The sequence below is a fragment of the Gallinula chloropus genome (assembly GCF_964237585.1).
Source record: "Gallinula chloropus genome assembly, chromosome: 4".
In the NCBI taxonomy this organism is placed as follows: Eukaryota; Metazoa; Chordata; class Aves; order Gruiformes; family Rallidae; genus Gallinula; species Gallinula chloropus.
This window is the reverse complement of record NC_140088.1, coordinates 22610607-22630319: the sequence shown is the minus strand read 5'-3', so window position 1 is coordinate 22630319 and position 19713 is coordinate 22610607. Positions and strand designations below refer to the sequence as shown.

Here is a 19713-nt window from a genome sequence, read left to right as displayed (position 1 = left end):
GACAGCAGGGCTTTCCTGAGATGTGAAAGGAAATTCACAGCCTCATGCAAGCATGAGGGGGACTGAAGGAAAGGAGGACGGAGAAACCCCTTTACAGCCCTGCCAGCCAGGAACCACATGCAGGGCTTGCTCTGGCAAGACCTCATTATGGGGCTGGGTCATTTCTCTTTTGCAGCCCCCATATCCCTGCCACAGCTTATGGAGTTCTTGGTTTGGGGTGAGACGCTCTTTGGGGGAGGGTTTTATCTCTTCCTGAGGAGATCCTGCAGGTCTAGGGAGAGGTTGAAAGCACCTCAATTCAGCTTTGGCCACAGAGTCACAGCTTGCCAAGCGCCTGGGATGCTCAGACTTCTACTCTGACCAAGGCCAGCTGCCCATTTGGAATTCAGCCTTTGACTTCACCTCCATCCAGATCCCTAGCGAAGGGAGGGGGCTTATTTCCATTTGCCCTACAAAACACCTCCTCCTCCTCCTCCCGCAGAACAATGATACAGGCTGCATCATTCCACAGGGCCATGAACGCCCACTCCAGACAAGCCAGCGTTGCTGGAAAGGTCACACTTCCTTTGGGCAATTCTTCACCGGCACTTGAAGAGATTATAATATTCAGGCAAGGGAAATTTCTGGCACCAGATGAGCTGTGTATAAGGGAAATGCTGCAGACTCAAGGAGTCTTTTGCATGGCCGACGGCTCAAAGGAAGCTTTGTTGGCTCAAAACCAACCTTCAGCACTAAAGTTAATTCCAGAAAGGAAAATGAAATGCCTCCCAGAGGCTCTGGACCTTGCAGACCTGCACCAGAAAAATCCAGGAACCCTCTATCTGCATATTGGACATTCCTGTCTCCTGAGCTCACCAGGGTACCGGGCGAGAATGGTGTTGACTTTGGTCACTGCCTGTGTTGGATAGGCTGCCCCCTTAGAGCTAGGGTTTACTGGAGAAGAACTTTTGGGTGAAGGTTTTGGAGGAGCCGTGCACAACCCCCAGCATGAAGGTTGTTGTTTCCCGAAGGGCATAGAGCCTGTCGACCCAGTGCAAATCCTACTGCCATCAAGGGTAAAGGTCCCATCACCTGAAAAGCAACAATGTCTACCACAACTGAAAAATATCACACAATGGATGGGGCACGAACTAGAGAAGAACTGGGAAGGGTACCCTGCATCCCTCAGCATCCGTCCTGTTGAGGTCAGGAGAAAGGGAGAGGCCAGAAACCTGTGCAAGGACCTTTTCCTTCCCACACAATCCATCGCAGCCTTGTCACAGTGCCAGGCACAATGCTGGTGCCCTGCAGCCCACCAGGGAGAGAGATCCCTCAGCATACTCAGGATAACACTCTTTCACTGGCATCCAGCAACCAGCTACCAGAGTTGGCTAATCAACATCAACCAGAATACAGCCTAGGACTGTCAACAAGTTCATCCTGCTGCCAAGCAGAGCTGCTGGGCTTTATTTCATATTGCATTTATCACCCATTTGTAAAGGGCTCAGACACGACTGGCAGGGGCCCCGAGATGTGCAGCTCACCCTGTCACATGAAGCAGAAGAGGACATCCGCAAAAGGCAGCTCTCTCACCCACTTGACCTTCCACCAAGTTAATCACTTATTAATCTCTTCTAAACAGCATATAATGGATCTGTGTGGCTGAGTCAAGTATGCTGAAATAGCCAGATAACACCTTGGCTCATGTCATTCAGGAAAACTGGTGTCAGGCCACCGCAGAAGCCATGGCTGAGGATATTTGCATGAAACGCACAGTCAGGCTGCCATGGCTCAGTTTTTTCATGGCAGTTTCCCTGCCAACCACATATGCCCTGGCTCAAAGCAGTGTCCCAGGGGATACCTCACACTGCAGGCATCCGAGGTCAGCATCTCAGCCCTTTCCAAAGATCCTTCCAAGACCTGGATATACCTCCACGTATAAAGACACTTTCAGAAACATGTCCCTAAGACATAAAACCAAGGGCTTATCCAAGGCCACCACAAAGCCAGGATGATGTAGGGAACAGAGCAAAAGTCCAGCTGGCATCCCGATCCCCTGATTACTGCTCTGCCAAGAGGCTGCTGGCATTCAGCAGCCACTATGGCTGTTGACATGGGCTGGCAAAGCATCTGCAGTATGGCCAACGTCAAGTCAAACAGCAAGCAACAGTTACGCTTCTTGATGGACGGATTTTTGTGACTTAGGAGTAGCATGCCTTGATAGCAAAGGCTACAGCTAAGGATAAGGAAAGGGGTGCGGATAGCGGCACGATACAGGGAGACTGGGAAAAGAAATAAAATCAAAAATTATTATGTCACAGCCTGGAGTTTATTGCAGCCTCGTCTGGGGGGATATGGTTATCCTAGCTCTGAAAGATCAGCTTGTCAGTCAAAGGCAGCCAGAGATGTTGCACAAGCCTCTCCCTCCCATACATTCATGTAATTCCTCAGCTGCATTTCTCCGTTCAGAGTCCAGGCTACAGAGTTTGAACAAGAAGGGGGGCAGGGGGGAGAGGGGAAAAAAATGTGTGTATATGCTTCACCCTCAGTCTTTTTCTCATACCAAGCTTCCCCACCCCACCCGTAGCTGCGCCATCTCGGCCACATCTCCCTTTTGCTTCTATAAATCATGGCTTGCCTTCCAGATGCAAAAAGGAGGGTAGAGCTGCTTCACACCCAGGGGGGTGACCCTGTCCCCAGAGACCTGCTGGAGCTGGGGGTGTGCGGCAAGACGTGCACATGGGGCGATAAGGGCACGCCAAGGCATCCAAACAGAGTATGATACAGCCCGAACTTCCCATGAGCAGAAATAGGAGAAAAAACCCATGCAGCACAACAGAGGCCTATCTTCCCTTTAGAAAGAAAAACTACTCTTCTTTTTTCAAAATGAATCTCGTGGGTTTTCCACAAAAGCACATCTCATTTTTGCCTAAAGAAGGATCTGCAGTTGTGCAGCCATGCATCCACACACGCCAGGTATAAAACTCTGCCTGGTTGAGCCTTCATTAAATTCCCTGCAGAGACTGACCTTTCACTGTGGTGTGACAAGCAGGGAAAGCCCCAAGCTGGTAATTTACAGCATCCCCAAGCGAAAGGAGAGACATTTGAGAAAGCTGGTGGTAAATGGCAGGAGTAGATCTCGGAGGAGGGACGCAGGCAGGGCTGGTCCTTCAGCACAACCCTTGTCTCTCCCCTCCTGCCTCTCACAGGACAGTGGCTCCAGAAAGGCACAGGGGAAGGTCTGCACTTCCACATGACTTCCACAGGCCACTCGTAGAGGCACAAGGCAGCCGATGGGAACAACCGCTTCTCTTTGTTATTATTGGTTTTAATCATGGCAGACAGAATCCCAGCGAATCCCTCACAAGATGATGGATTGCACCCCCAGGACCGTGGGTCCTTAGCACACAGATAGACTGGTGTGGTAATGTATTAACATCACCGGTCAGGAATTTGGTGGGGGGGCAGTGGGGGAGGGAAGAGGAAAAGGCTGGAGTTCGAGCCCTCACAGCACTCCATGGTATTCAGTAGGTGTGAGAAATCGGTGCTGTGTACAACCTTGAACCGTGGCCCTTATCCATGGTCTCTCCACCTCACCCCTAATTTTCAAGAAATCAGATGTTTTCTCTAAAGAGCAGGAAGTCTGGTCTCTGTGAAAACAAGGGGAAAGCATGTCAAGAGGAGTAAGACTTGTCAGAGAGGTTCAGACTGGCTTACCACACTTTTGTACTTTATTTCTCCCTCTCTCTCAGAGGGAAGCAAGCCTCTGTAGCCTCCCTGCCTTGGCTACAGTCAGCCAGCATCATCCTTGACACACTCAGGCTGGAAAACAAGTCTGAGCCTAAGGAGGTACTCAACAACCTTAGCCGTGTTTCAAGCCTTGGATTAAAAGTGAGATTCATCTCAGACTTGCTGCTTTTTATAGCGCTGTTTGGCCATGAGTCCTTCATTTTACAGCGCTCAGCATGGTGCTGTCCCCCCAGTCCCCGCAGCCCCCACCAGCAGGAGGGAGTTTGCTACCCAGGCACTAGCAGGAGGCAGCAGGGAGGCCGTGGGAACGTGCTGCTCCCCTCCCTGGGAGAGTTGAGGCTCTCTTCATTTATGGCCATCACCGATGAGTTGTGCTGCAACAGGAACCAGAGTCAGCAGCAAGCCCTCAGTCCCTGCTGCGTTAAGGCAGCATGTCTTCATGAGAAAAAACAGTCTTTGCCCCGAAATACCGATTGCAGCTCCCATGCAATCAAACGAGTGAAGTCATACTGATGGTGGGAGAAGGAAAAGAAAGTCTGGAAGCTGAAAATTTGTTCTTGCACACCATCCCAGCTGTAAAGCCTCAGACCCCAGCATCCCTGTCCACTGACATTCCCACTGATAAAAACATCAAAATAGGGAGGGTTCAAGAAGAGGACCACCGTGGAGGGTAAGCCCTGCAAGGACCAGAGGCTCCTTATGAAATGTTGAGGCAGCCTTGAGAAGTATGAATTGCATGGGTGAAGGTCCTGTGTCCCCCGCTGTCCCCATGCCAACAACTCTTCATCTCCCCCTCATGCAGCAGCACTGCTACTGGCTTCATTCCTGCTCACCCATTATCCCCCCCGGCCCTAAGGACCCCACCTGCCCCACTTCAAGAAGACCTTTCCTCACTTCCCGTACCTATCCACAACTCAGGGACATGGAGTAAAGAGATGCTGCAGTAACCCTTGGGAGCAGCACCCACTGCCTCCCAGGCAACAAACCATACCCAGACCATGTCCTAACATCAACCACTCCCTGTAAAAACACTCTGCTCCTGCAAAGCCTCATCCAGCCCTTCCGGATGCTTCAGGCTTCTTGTTCCCAGCTCAGCACTTGGGAGGTCAAGACTGAAATATTGGAGTAGCATCTTCCCTGCTGAGACACATCCTGGCAAGCTCCAGGAAACCTCACACACAGGCAGAAAGGAAGGCATACCGCAGAGAGGGGCAAAGGCAGGGATCTTTGTCAAACTAAATGTGGTCCTCATGGCATACGCCTAAATTCAAGTTCGGGGAATTTTAAAGCTACCCCTAATGCTGGGGGACTCTGAACATTACTATGGTGTTGCTCAATGACACGGCAGCGTGTTGCAGGGAGAAAGAAGGGGCAGTGCAGCTGCCTTGCAGGCACCTGGACCACAAGTGCTGGTATTGGCTGGAGGCAGAAAGCATCTCATCTCATGGCAGGCCAGAACACAGGGGCGTGCAAGCATGATTTCTGATCTCACAGTTTGGCTTCCCATGTTAATTGACTCCACGGAACATAAAGAAGCAAAAGCCTCATCCCATGGAGGAAATAATTAGGTTTATCACCCGATCTAATTTTCTGACTCGTTTTCTTCCCCAGAGCATTTTCATCCTCAGGATTCAGTCCCCCTTCTCCACAGCACTCTTTGCACTTCAGGCTCCACGGCGTTACAAATGTCTGTAATTATAGACACTCGTTTATTTGCTGCCCGTTCAGCAGCCATGCCTTGGGGCCCTTCTTCTGGGCCAGGTCCCTCGTTGTGCTAGGAAGAGTGCAAGCAGCGTGCAAAACCCCTGTCCTTTCTCCCGCGGCTCACTTCCTAAGGATTCACCCACACGCCTGATAAAAACCACCCTGGCTGGGACGAGAGTGGCAGCTCCTCCAACGCACACCCACCCATACTCACCCCAGAGCTGCACACCCCAGGCAGGCACCAGCAGCCCAGCGATGGGGAGGGGACCGCAGCACCCGGCTGCGGCACTTAGTGGGAGCAGCGTCGACCGAGAGGCGCGATAATCCGGTTTCGAGGAGCGGTGCAGCTGATTTGCAGAGAGGCTGATTTGTGGGTTAATTAAACAGCCATATTCTTTTGTGAAACACTCAGGGGCTCAATAGAGAGAAAGATTCCAGCAGGAGGAGATAACAAACTGAATGAATCCACATGACAGGCGCTGGATCCCTATCTTATTTATAGAAATTCATTAGAAGGATAAGGAAAAATGGGCTGTGATAACAAGATAAAGCAGCTCGTGTGTGGAGAGGGCTTTAAAATATACAGTCTTGCAGGCTGCTGTTAACATGCTACAAAGGGAGAAATCTTTCCCCAGAGATATCACGACAGCGACAGTGAGGGACAAGGGGAGTGCGGGGCAGGGAGAGGTAGATAGCCCTACTCTCTTCCCCATGCCTTTCCCAGGTGAGTACTCAGCAGCTTCTGCCCTGTGGTCCTTCAAGGCACAACCCCGAGCTCTTCTCAGCCTCTAACCTTTCAGATGTAAATAGCATGCTCCTGCTAAACTACCGGTGTCCCACTGCTGGTAGCCAGCAAGGAGCAAGGGGGGTTAATCTTTCTAGCCCACCTCCAGCCTGGGGAAAAAAAGTAAAGGATATTTCCTAGAGTGCTAACTCAGTGCTTCAGCCTGTGGTGTCTCAGACATGGCACACAGTTCTTCAGTACACCAACCCGCCAAAAAACCCAGCATACATTAAACCTGCCAGCACAGTCTGTGAAAAAGCCATTCCATGCAAATTTGGCTCCTGGGACAGATGTTCGGGTGATGGCAACCATGCACTCCTGCTCCACATATGGGCACAGGCCACTTTGAAATGAAGGGGTTTTGTCTCAAGCACAAGGATGAATGCATTGGGACTCAGCTCTTCATCCCAAAATCCACATGACTTTCACACTGATTTCTGCTCAGGATCCCTTAATCCAGCTGTAGGATAGCCTGGCAAGTGGCTACCTTGGCTGAGTGATGATCAGAGAAGGTAATTCCCTGCTTATCCCTGGTGATGTTCTTCAGCAGAAGGAGCCAGGTAGATCTTAGCATCACACCAAAATCCCCAGAGCTCATGAATATTCTCACTCTTGTGCTCCAGGTCACTGATGCACTTGGGCACATCAGAAGAGCCCAGGACCTACGCAGTGTAACTGCTCTATCTGCAGTCACCTTGGGACAGATAAAAGTAGAGCATGGAAATCTCAACAGCAATATGTCTTCAAGCCAGGAGACTCAAGTCCTTTGCTGGCTGAAGGAGCTCATGCCCGCACACAGGTTGGCAGAGCCTGCAGAGCCAGCTCCACGGTCAGGCTTAGGAAAAAAACTGCTCTGGGAGAAAATACAACTGCAAAACGGGCTGTGCTATGCATGGAGCAAATCTTCCTATTCTCCTATTGACTCCTATGAGCACTAGTGGGATTGTAAACCATGGACGAGATCCCTCACACATCTAAACAGCCCACCTCCTTCCTCACCTATAAGCAAGATTGGAAAGCACAGCCACAAAGCCAAACCTCAGCCAGATTAGGCATAATAACCTCATGCAGGACAAATGTCATCCCAGCATTGTGCTGGCAAAAGCCCCTCTGAGTCCAAAAGGGCACCAAAAGTCCCTTATCCACAGCAGGAGGAACTTGGAGACACTGTTAAGGGCAGGAAAAAAACCCTGGCTTGGCCTGTGCCAAGGACAGCTCTTTGGACGCTCCTTTTCTGTGTATGAGGCACATGTCTAACCCGCCCCCCTCCATCTCCCATCCTGCAAAATAAGTTGCCACACAACTGCATGCAAGCAATTCCCAAGCTGGTCCATTTGCCTGGCCCTCCTCAGTAGCAACTGGCCCCAAATCTGAGCCCCTCCTTGCCTGCTGCACACCCATGCAGAGGTTTCCATACCCCTCGTGAGGCCCTGACCAAGCCCTGTTCTGAAACAGGTATCTGTAACCAAGATCCCAGTCTCTCTGGGCTGAGACCAGGGAAGGAGTGCAACAGGTCAAACAGGAGATGAGCAGAAAGGAGCCAGCTCCTCCTGCCCATTTGCTACCCCAGGGGTCCATGCAATTAGTAGAAGCTTTTCTGTCAACTGACCCTGGTCCAGAAGGGGTCCTGAGAGAAGGCTGGAGAAGGATGAAGAAGGCAGGCTGAATGGCTCTAGGAGCCAAGACAAGAAACTTATGGAATGGGTGGGGTTTAGAGGCTGCTTTACTAGCCAGGGAAATCCCAAGCTGCCTGGAAAACACCCATGCCCCCATCTGTAGAAGTCTTCTACATCCCAACTGGACACCAGCAGGTAGTGGCAAGCACAGGGGACCCCAGAGGTGTCCAACATGCAGGATGCAAGTCCAGCACTCCCTAATTCCATCTCACCCAGCCAGCTGCTCTATTAAATATAAAGCGATGAGGAGCGTCTCTTCTGCCTGGTCAGAGCCACCAGCATTGCACAGAATGAGCTCCCCAGCACTGGGGGCCAGAGGAGGGTCCCGGGGAGCCACAGAGGAAGGCAGCATTTCCAGCCCCCACGGAAAAGCGGTATTTCCAGCCCCCAGGGAAAAGAGAGTGACCGCATGGAAGGGAATCCCAGCGCCAGCAGACAATGTAGGCGTCCTCCCAGGCTCAGCCCCAGCTGACAAACGGGAATAAACCCAAGTGAACGGTCCACCTCCCTGCCCTGGCAATTATACTCCGAGAGAAAGGTTCAAAGCACTATTGCGATTAATTAAATGAGAAGAGCAGTGTCAGCTCGCAGCCCTGGGAAGATCTGGCCCCTTACAGATCTCTGAATTGACAATGTATTATCACAGCATGCCCAGCATACATTTCCTACCGAAAAAAAGACATCTATCTTTTTCCTAGGCAGAAGCCTTCAGCACTCAGGGGACACAAAAAGACACATACGGAGACATCCCTTGGATGGGGGGGTCGGGCGGGGAGGGGGGGATCAGCCGGCTCAGGTGAGTGTCACAGCACAGTCGTGCCCAGTTATTTCAGTTGTGTGCTCCTGGAAAAGCCATCAGTAAGTTCAAATCTGCTTTTCTCATATTGCGTTTGGGGAGGAGGGGGAGTATCTATTTCCCTTCCTTCCGACGCATCGCGTCTGCCGGAGAAACGGGGCAATGGAAGAAATTCCGCCGATTTAAAGGGACGAGAAGCCGGTCGGTGCGGAACGCGTTCCCTTTCTTCCCCCCAGGTGCTCCCCACCCGCGACCCGCGGCCGGAGGCACGCCCCCGCGGGCAGCCGCGTCCCCCCACGGGCAGGTGGGCTCTCACCTGATGAGGTTCTGCAGGCCCTGCTTGCTGGAGTTCCTCCTTAGTACTGCGCTGGTCATGGTGGTCGCGGCGAAGTGGCGGGCAGGGTCCCGGCTGCCGCCCCCTTCCCCGGCGCCGCAGGCAGCTGCCCGCCCGGCGCTGCGCGCTCCCGCGGCCCCCTCTCCGCCTTCAGGAAGTTCTGCAGCTGGTTTCCTTTTGTTTCTGCTAGCCCCCCCTGCTCCACACCCCCGGCTTGTCTCCTCCACCTCCACCTCCTCCTCCTTCTACCCCCTGCCTCGTGGAAGTGTCACGGGAGAATCTCTGGGACCGCAGCCGGCGGGTCCCGCAGCACAAAGCCCGGCGCTCCCCGCTCCCCAGCGAGGGGGCTTCTCCCTCGCCCTTCGCTGCTTTAACCCTCTTCTCTCACTCCTTCATCTTCTCCAGCCCCCTCCTCCTTCCCCTATTCAATCCCTCCCCCCGGTTAATCCCTCCACGCGCTTTCCTCTACCTTTACCGCTGCTTTCCTGATCACACAAAGCGACTTGGGAGCAGGAACCCAGGTTGGCAACTGGCGCTCAGAGGGCTGCAGATCACTCCTGATCCACTCACAGTAGAAGGCTTCCCGCAGGGCTCACCTGCAAACGGTCCCCCAATGCCCAGAGAGGTGACCCAAGAGCCAGACCAATGTGAGCGGGGCTTTGTGCTGGGAAGCGCTGCACCAGAGGAAAATGTTCTTCTGGGATGGAGACAGCAGCTGGATACTGGGGGGAAGTCACTGTGCTGCAGCCCGGGGCAGGCAAGCAGGATGCAGCCAGCTTTTGCTCTCAAACCTCCCCCTCACAAGTGACCGACTCTCCCGTGCCTCAGTTTCCCCAGCCATCAAATTGGGCAAGAGCAAAAAAATCTGGCTTGCCTCTGTGAAACACTGATATTTCAGGAGATTAAAGAAGCGTTTGGTGAAGTACTAATGACATTGCCACCTGCTAAAACAAAATGCCCATCTGCCATGTGTTCAGATGAGTGCTCTTCATGCTACCATGGGAGCAGTCTTGGGGAAAATAAATAAATAAATAAATAAATAGATCTCTTTTCCTTAGCCTGCATCTCCTGGTCCATGTGTGCCTTCTTGGTGAAGAGATCATCTACTAGGCAGGAAGAGTTATGATGGGACCACCAACCAAGTTTTTTACAGAGAGAGTGGTGAGGTGCTGGAACAGGCTGCCCAGAGAGGTGGTGGATGCCTCGTCCCTGGAAGTGTTCAGGGCCAGGTTGGATGGGGCCCTGGGCAACCTTCTGTAGATCCAGGCCTGAGGTTGGTGGCCCTGCCTGTGTCAGGGGAGTTGGAGCTCTGTGATCCTTGGGGTCCCTTCCAACCCATGCCATTCTATGATTCACCCTACTTAGAGTCTCACCTTCCTTCTGCTTTGGGTCCCTCATCTCATTTGCATGTTTCCTTTCCAATCACTTCTGCAGAAGTGCTTCTTGCTGCCTGATATGCTGAAATGGGGAAGCTGCCCATGAAATACACCCAGAAATCCAAATAAAAAGGAAGCACATTAAAGCCAGATCAGAAGGAACCATCTGCCCCCTTCCCCTGAGCCTCTTAATTTCAAAACACATTTTTTTCCAGCAGATATTTACAAAGCATCCCCTAGATGATCAGGAACAACAAAAAAAACCCCACTCAGCACAGACTCTGACACTGGCCTTGCTCTGCGGGCTGATCTGATGCTGTCACACTGCTTTGTTTGGGTTTCTTTTTTTCTAAATTTGGTGAGAATGTGCAAGAGATCCACCACAAAAGGTTTCTGTTGCTCAAAAAGAGCCTGTCCCAGCCCTGCAAGTACTTACAGGAGTAATTAGGTGTAAGCATGTGAACACTTCTACCTACTCCAGCACAACTGCCCACAGAGTTCAAGTGAAGTAGGCACCTACAGGGTTTTCTTTCTGGAGAGAATCAGTCCAAACACACCAGTGACTCCCACGGTCTGAGCCAGCCAAGGACACAAGACGGAGGACCCCCAGCAGGCAGAGACACAGCTAGCAGCCATGGGCCAGCAACAACTGGGGGCTGAATAAAATCACAGCAGCACTCTTATTTTAGGCACAGATGCCGGGCAATCCACAGGGAGCTGAGGAGGGGCAGGGAGGAATGCAGCCACTGCAGGAAAAGGCAGGAGCTCACTGGGTGTGGGGAGGGGAAGAGGTGACAGCACAACACTACCTACTGCAGGCAAGATCATCTGCATAGAGGGGCCGTGAGAGAAGCTGTAGATGGCCCCAGCAAGACCACCTTGACTTGAGATCGCTTTGTCTCCTGGCAGATGTCCGTGTGAGCTCCTCCTCTCACAAGCTCTTGGCAGACTTCTACCCCACCACTGACTGCCTCTCAGAGACAGGGGCCTCCAGTGAACAGGGTGGATAAAAACCTTGCTGGGTGATGAAAACCAGGACTACAACATTTGCTCTTAATGGTCTAAGATGCTAAGATTGTTTGGGAACACCAGAAGTGAAGCAGTGAGGAAAGTAGTCCCTAGGTCTCAACAGGCTGGGCACTGCATTGCTCCCAGGGAGAGAAACTCTGAATGAGCTCTGGCTGGAAAATCCCTCTGCCTTCACAAGGTGGCTGCACTACTCGACCTTCAGGGAAGGTTTCCCGCCCTTCTCACTGGCTTCCATCTGTAAGACAGACAGCAGATTCAACAAGAAAACTTATCCATCCTGCAGGACCACAGGGGGAGGACAGCAGAGCAAGACCCTCTTTCTAAACTCACAGCTGACAAGAAAGAGGGAACAGTGCACCCGCAGTGACGCACTGACAGCATCACTACCCCAGTCCCAGTGAGCCAGGGAGCATTTAGACCCACTGTTCAAAAGCACAAAAGCTGGACCTAAGGGACCATGGAGGAACAGTGGTGCAGGAGAAACCCCACACCATCACTCCACAGAACAGAGGCGCCTTCTGTTCCCTCTCCTCCCTCGCTTGCTGCTGAGCCCAGGTGCTCAAGCCACGTATCCAAGAACAGTAAGGTCAGCACCAGTCTCACAGCTGCTTGTATCCTTTCACAGAAGCAAACCTCCTGGTCCCACCAGGAAGCGGGTAGGAGTACAGCGGACACAGGAAGAAAAACAAAGACTGAATTACTCTGTTAGTTTTTTGGCACAGCTGAAACTAGAAGAGCCACTGTAAACCCCTGCAGCAAACCGCACCCTGCTACAGGAGTGGGGATGCCCACGGCACCCAGAAACACACCAGGGAGCTTCCCAGCGCTCCGCCCAGCAGCAGCAGGAGCAGCAGGGAAGGTGAGGTGCCAGGAGGGAGCTGGTCTGGCTCCGTTGCTGAAGGACAGAGGGCGGGAGTCCCAGAGAGATAGGGCCACACCAGTTCCCGTTAATTACACAATCACTCTGCTATGTAGGACTAGTTGGGAAATCAGATGGAGGCTAACACATGGTCTGGGGAAAAAGCAGGAGAACACTGGAGCCTGCTAGCAAAGAAACGCCCCTCGAGCAATTCTCTCCAACATGGCTGGGATGCAAAGCACCGGCAGCATAAGCCCCAGTGCACAGTCTCTTCGAGGGCCAGTCCTCTATAGGTGCTATCAGCTGCCCACAGAGTTTCCAGAGGTCCGTGCCTGCGTGTCAGTGGTGGGATCCCCCACAGAGAATATCACAGAATCATGGAATGGTTTGGGTTGGAAGGGACCTTAACGATCATCCTGTTACAATCCCCCTGCCACGAGCTGAGACGTCCACCACTAGAAAGACCTTCTCACAGGAACAGCCTTGCCCCTTCAGCGAAGACTAAGCAGCCAGGTCTCAGCCAGAGACCCTGCATCTCCACCAGCAGCCCCTCTAGGGTGATGGTGTAGATGGGGGGGAATCTTTCTGCTTTGCCTTTTAAGCGATGCATCCTTCCCTCTGCCATTTCAAACCCCCTTCCCTATCCTGACACCTCCTCAACCTCACTTCACCGGGCACAAGCAACTCCCACTTTGAAACCAGCCTAGCAGACATCAGCACTTGCCCAGCCCACTGGGACAGCAATTGGTACATCAGCTCCTAGATGGCATGGTTTACACATTAGCCTGATGGATAGAGTTTGCCTGACTCACCTTTGTCCCTAATTGCCCGAGCTCACTTTTGGACAGCCAAATACAGAGGCCAAAACAGGCAAACCAGAGATAATCCCAAGGAAACAGTGTGTCTAGTAGCCAAAAGCAGCACATTGTCTCCTTCACACCAGAACAGCTCATTACAGGCTCCAGAAGAGTGGTGTCTGGAGGACAGGGCATCTTATCTGTGCAATTAGCTCAGGGTGCAGGGGAAGGAGTCTCATCCCAACCATGTTCCCAGGCCAGCCTTCCTCTGCCCTGGCCATGAGTCAGAAAGGAACATTCCCAAGCCAACGTGTGACCCCATGGGTATTCAGGGAGGGGGTGCTGTAGGCGGGAGCTGTCTTGGCTCAGAGGTTTTGCCTGGCCCACGCGCTCAGAGGAGTACCATGAAGAACATGTCCAATTGTGGGCTGGGTCCAAAGAGTCAACAAACACCGTATCATACAAAGTCAGAAGTCTTGGCTTGGGATCAATAATGACTTTCTTCCTATGGCATCCAAAGAGGCAGAAATGAGAGGGAGAGGAAGCCAGGTCTAGAAGGAGCATCCCTCGTTCTCTGCCCCTCTGCTACACCTCACTCTCATGCAGAATGGAGGGGGAGCCTCTCTTGGTCACTTCATGGGTACATCCATAAACCTAAAATCCTAAGAGCTGACTTCATTCCCCAGTGAGTGGAAAGACACAAGCTTACAAGCCTTGTAAGACAAGATGCTTTCACTCCAGAGGTGGTATAAATGAGCACAAAGGATGAGGGGACCAAGGGAAAAGGAACCGAAAGGAACATCTGAAAGCTGGATTTTTAAAAAGGGGGAGGAGGGAAGGAAAGAGAGGTGGTGTAATAATTAACCAGGCAGCCCAACATGGCTAAAGAAGGTCAGAGCACCTTCTGTGCAAATAGGGAGAGACACCACCTGAGCCACTGCACTGAGCTACCATCCAGTTTTACAGACCAGGGCCAAGGCCAAGTGACTCAGCCAAACCCTGAAGGAGCGCAGCTGGTCCAGCACATCCAGCCAGCATGGTGCAGTGTGCACCAGACCTATATATTAGGTTAAATCAGCAAAACAATTGGGAAAGAGACAGGAAGACAAAACAATGGCTGCAGATAAGACACTTCTAGCCCACACAGGAGGGTCATTAGAGGACAATAGAACTATTGGCCTCGAGGAGAACAGCTCCATCTCGTTGGGATGCCTCTCCACCACAGGGACAAAAAGTGGGACAAAGGACTCCAGCCTGGGTAAGCAAGCTGTAGGGAACTGCTGCCCAGAGGTAGTCCCCCCACCAGCAGATGCTGTTGGTAATGTCTAAAAAAGGCCTTCTAACAGTATCATGTTGCCTTGTCACTAGTCTTTGCTGCCTGAGGTTTGGAAAGCTGTTGAACGAATTTGAACTTTGAATGTCCATTTAAAAGTGGTCTTTGCGTTGGGTTGGTGGATTAGGACTGGGCAGCTGAAGACACCTTCAGGCATCTCCCGTGTTTAGTGTAGGAGGGACACACCCTGTAGTGGAGGCACCGCCTTCTTTCACCAAATGGCGTCTGTCTGATGTGTTGAAGCACCACCCAGCGCTGAACAACACGGTTTGTTGTTAGGCTTGCAGGGTAGTTCTGCTGTGTGAATGCAGCCCTGTGCCCAAGCCACACTGCTCAGCTGACCAGCACAGCTTTCAAGAAGTGAAATACAGTTTCTTATTATCTCATCTGCAGCTGACTTGAGGCTCTGATGTAGCACCGCAGCACCACATTGTGCAACACAAGCAGTTTTAGCAACCATTAATCACTGCCTCACACTGCCAAACTGGTTACTCCAGCTGGGGTCAGGGTAGACTAATGGATAAGCAGGAACTCCCAAGTATCATCTGACAGATCCTGTTTCTGAGCTATACCCTTACCTATACCTTCAAACTTCACCTTGTCCTTGGGAAAGGCATCTCATCTCAGCTTGCAAATACCCACCTCACTGAGCTGGCCAAAAGAAAGATGGGAGCTGTTAGGAAAGGGCAGGCAAAAGTATCATCATAAATCCAAAAAGCCTGAAGACCAATACAAGCCTCTGCTGGGGGGAAGATGGTCATTCATACTCCAAAATGAGGCCTGACAAAAATTGAAGGTGAGCTTTTCTGCACAGGAAAATAAAAAACTGGAGTCAAAATACAGAAGAGACAAATGCCACTCCAAGGAAGGAGAAGCCCCACCAGAGCAGGGGTGCAGAGCCTGTGCAGCACATTAGTCTTGAGGACAGCTCAGCTTAGGACACACTGCTGTCAGCTCCTGTTACATCAAGCTAAGCGACAACAGCAAGGAGGCACCTATTTTAAGAGGAAATAATTACTGCCATCAGTTTTATTGAGGGAGAACTTCATCCCTCCGAAATGGCTGGTAGTCATGATTGTTTGGGGGCTGTCAATAGTTCAGGGTTTGTCGATGCTAATGGCTCTGGAGCGAGCTTTCACTGGAAAGGAAACTGCTTTTGCAGCAGAAAAGCACATGCATGCACAAGCACAGAAAAAGAGATCATATTTTCCAAACTGTCTGGCAAGGGCTTGATAAAAGGCATTGCACATACTGCCTGTTTAGCTGCAGCAAGCAGTGGACACCTAGACCTGGGAGAGAGGCTTCTTGGTAGTGCAGAATTCACCCCCAGCCAAGGATCTATTTTCAAAGTGAGCGTGTAAGCAAAAGAGCCAAAGACCTAGGGGTGGTGCAAACTGGCACAGGTCTGTGGCAGACAGTGGTATGGTGCAAAAGCATTTGGGCCTACACGTGTGTACAACAGCAAGAGAGATCCAAATAAACTGAGCTCCCCATAAACCGAGTCATGCACACCCCAGACTGGTTGCCTCCACATGGCTCCAGGTTTTCAGACCACCGGGTGCAAGTCACCAATCAATCCAACAACAGAAGCCCACTGACTGCCATTTCCATTCATTAATAACTCCAGCTGTGTTTTCCTCTTTTTCCTCTCTGGGCAATTATCAGACACACCAGGCTGGCAGGAACAACCGCTGCTCCTCTGAGATAGGGTGAACCCAAGTCGCTCCCGGGTTTAATACTCGCCGCATACAACTCAAGCTATCAGCATCAAACTCTGCTGCCAGCCCCAGCAGCTCCTCCCAGGAGTGACTTGTTAAAGCAGCAAATAAAGGAAGATATTTCATCCTTCCTTGCTGCAAATCCTCCCGTGGAGGACGGGGCCTGCCAGCCTCCCTGCGCAGGCATTGCACCAGCGGCAGCGGAGCCCCCACAGAGCCGCTGCAGACCTGCCCGTGAGAAAGACAATGCCGAGTGCCGAAACCTGGGATTAAGACACTCCAGCGGCTGCCTCACACATCTGGTGTGTGTTAGGATGGATACACTAGCAAGGAAAACACACCCGGGCTCCAAGCGGGGCTGGTTAACCCATTTGTGACTGAGGCTTTGTGGGGCACCCAGGCAGGCTGAAGACTGCGAGGTACCTGGCCAGGCCTCAGGAGGCCTCGGCTCAAACCTCAGCAGTGGCTTGTGCTTCCTAGGTGATACTAGGAAAGCAGGAAGTAAAGCAGGTGCCTACATATAGGTATCAAGTGCCACTGAGGGTGCTTTGGCTTACCTGGGACATCTGCCAAGACCTCACAGATGTCATATGGGTCCAATGACCTCTTCTGGGTAGCTAATCCACAGCAGGTGAGTCTTGTGCTTAGGACATCTCTCCCCCTTCCTAATCATCTTGGCCTCAGTTGACTGGCCTTGCAGTAGAGATCACCCATCCTCTTTTCCCTGAGGCAGTAGACCTTTCAGGCAGCCACAGACTACCCACCATAGTGACACCCTGACTTTGGTTGGCTGCTGTAGGTGCTTCTCCAGTACTGATCATACTGAAGTCATGCCATGCAGGACAGTTGCCTTCCCAGCATGTGCAGCACCTCCTAGGACATATTTTTGACCCATACACCAGATGACCATGATCCAGAGCACAATCTAGGTATAGAGGCCCCTGAGTCCCCATCATACAAAACACACCCCTGTGTCTTCCTTTCACTGGTGTACATCCTCAACTTTTGTCCTTATGAAGGGCCTGATGAGAGCAGAGCCACCCCATGAGAACCCGTTCTTATGCATTTGGCTTCAAAGAATGCCAGAGCACCTCCTCAGTGAGTCCAAAGGCTCAGCCTGATGAGGAGCTTTTTGGACTTAAATTAAGGGAACAGGAGCTGCAGCTACAGGAGGTCAAAGCCCCTACACAATTTGGGTGTTGCCTTGGGCAAAGCAGAGCCCTCCCTTGCGTTGCCAGGTACCATCCTTCCAGGTTTGTGTAGCTGGACTGTACTTAAAGAGCTGCATGTGGAGGATGAAGCAAGAGTAGCAACTCCTTGTGGCATTTCCCTTGAGATCCTGAAGCCTACAGCAGGTTTGCACTGTAAGTCAGAGCCAAATTACAGTCCCAGGCTTCTGGCAGCCACCAGTTCCCCTTGAAGCCTGGGCAACAACTTTCTTTGGGCCAGGACTCCCAACCTTGGGAAAGAAAAGGAAAAAAAAACCCAGCTGGTCCCAATGAAAATGCATCACTGACAAGGTCTGAGAGCACCTTCGATCCAGGCAGTCTGTCCAGAAGCAAGTCAGGGTCCCAGTGGAGGCAGCAGACAGGCTGGATGAATGCCTAACTGGGAGCAAGCCTAGCTCTGGGGGTTGAGCACCAAGGCAAGTAGGACTCTGCTCAGCCACCACACAGACCCTGCAGCCTGGCATGTGGGTTGCAGGGGTGATGGATGTGAAGGGAGGATGCAGGCAGATCATCAGCCAGGGCTAGGTTAGTGGGGTCAGTGGGGGTCAGAGCAGAGGGGCCCAGGATCCTCAGGGCATGCTGAGGTTAACCACTTCACTGCTGTGCAGCCAGCCACCACATCTTCTACCCTTCCAGTTACTGCTAGGAAAAGTGCTTTCAGATTTTGGGAAAGCCCTGAAATCCTCTGAAGCAGCAAACCATACAAAACCCACATGTCTAGAGAGGATGCTCAGACCAGAGGGATGGAAAAAACTCCCTTTTTCCTTCCTCCTTCCCACACCATCCCTCCACACACCTCGCACATCTCTTGGCTTAACTCAGCCATACCCAGGGAGCAGCACTAATCCTGTTTCAGCTGCAGCAAAAGTGGGGAAGTCACACAGCTTAACCCCCATGAGCATCATGGCTGCAAACAGATGCTGAGCTGTCCCCACTGTCCATCACAAGGCCAGGACACCACCCCATCCCAAAGTGCCACAAGCATCCCCTGACAGCAGCTCTCCCTTGGGCATATTTCCACCCTGGGGGATGCCCACCTGCTCCCTGCAAGTGATGAAGTGCTGCCGTGCCCCAAAACTCTGCCTGGACATCTCCATTTTCCTCATTTATCTGTGCTGTCAGACAAATCAGGCCGAGCAGAGCTCGCCCCCTCGTGGGGTGAGGCCAGGGGATACCTGGGCCCCCCACAACCAGAGGGGTTGGGTGCCCCAGAGTTGCAGGCTGGGCTGTGTCTCTGCCCCACTTCCTCCAGAAGTTCAGGAAGCCCAGCACCACCTCAAACAGCAGAAATGCTTTTTCACCCCACTCCAGCATTGCTGGTCCAGCACAACCCCCTCTTAGCAGACCCCAGGATCATCCCTGAGACACACAGCCCGGCCTCCCTCACAGCCAGGTCTCTGCAAAATCAAGAGGCAAAGGGATTTCCACAGGTTTCAGAGCCAGACTTCACCCAAAGTTTTTTAAAAACGTCACTGAGAGGCTTCTACAGCTTATAAAAAGCAAAACTCAAATAAAGGCTGCTGGGCAATCCCCTACTTGAGCACATGGCTCCAAAGCCACAGCGTTACACTGCAACTGTAACTCAGAGGCACAGCAAGGCAAGCCAGGCTTTTTCTTTTTTTTCTTCTCCAAGGAGAAAGGGGCAGTGAAGGCACCTGATACCTCCCTAAAATTAGAGACAGTTCCTTATCCCTTATGCCACTGCCAGGCACCTATAGCCAATTTGGAAATACTAAAGGATTGCCCATCTTCATTAAACTAGCCATCTGGCCCTCCCCTATTCATTTCCCAACTATTTTTCCACTTTAATGAGCCCATCTGGGTCAAACTGTGACCAGCTACTCCTGAGCAGGGATCAGCCATCGCTCCGTTCCTCCCCTAAGGAATCTGGTGTGCCAAGGGGTCCAAAGACACTGCGTATCAGTTTTCCCAGACAACATCCTTCCAGCCGCGGGTATACTTAGCAACAGCGGTCATCCTAGCAAGAGCCCTTGAGACTCCTCTAAGGATCTGGAGAATTCAAGGCAGCTGGGGATAGACACGGCAAAGAAAATCCTGGGGCTTGCTAGCATAGCAGAGCTTCTCCCCAGGCGGTGACCATACATGGGCTGCCAAGGGCTCCTTGCAGCTCACAGGGTGGGAAGCCCCAGAAGGAAGGAGATGGGGGAATTTGGGAGAAACCAATTTCTCATCTCAGACAAACCTCTTTTGTGAGCCATGTTCCTACTCAGGTGCCAATATCCTGCAGAGCACAACCCAAGATGTAGGATGTACACAGCCATGGGGGTAGCAAACTAAGGTCCGGGGCTGCCTGAAGCCTCCAGATCTTGATGGAGAGTGCTCTAAATA

General features: G+C 52.0%; 1 protein-coding gene across 2 annotated transcripts in view; it reads right to left on the bottom strand.

The window, feature by feature from the left end:
- Nucleotides 1–19713, bottom strand: part of LSP1 (lymphocyte specific protein 1) — a 48034-nt gene that overhangs the window by 25937 nt on the left and 2384 nt on the right. The window contains exon 1 of one of the 2 annotated variants that reach the window (XM_084264236.1): nt 9006–9158. The exons of the other annotated variant lie outside the window; for it this stretch is intronic. Coding sequence (XP_084120362.1) covers nt 9006–9064 — 59 coding nt within the window. The 5' untranslated portion in view covers nt 9065–9158. Of the gene's footprint in view, nt 1–9005; nt 9159–19713 lie in introns of those variants that run through there. 2 annotated transcript variants of the gene reach the window in all.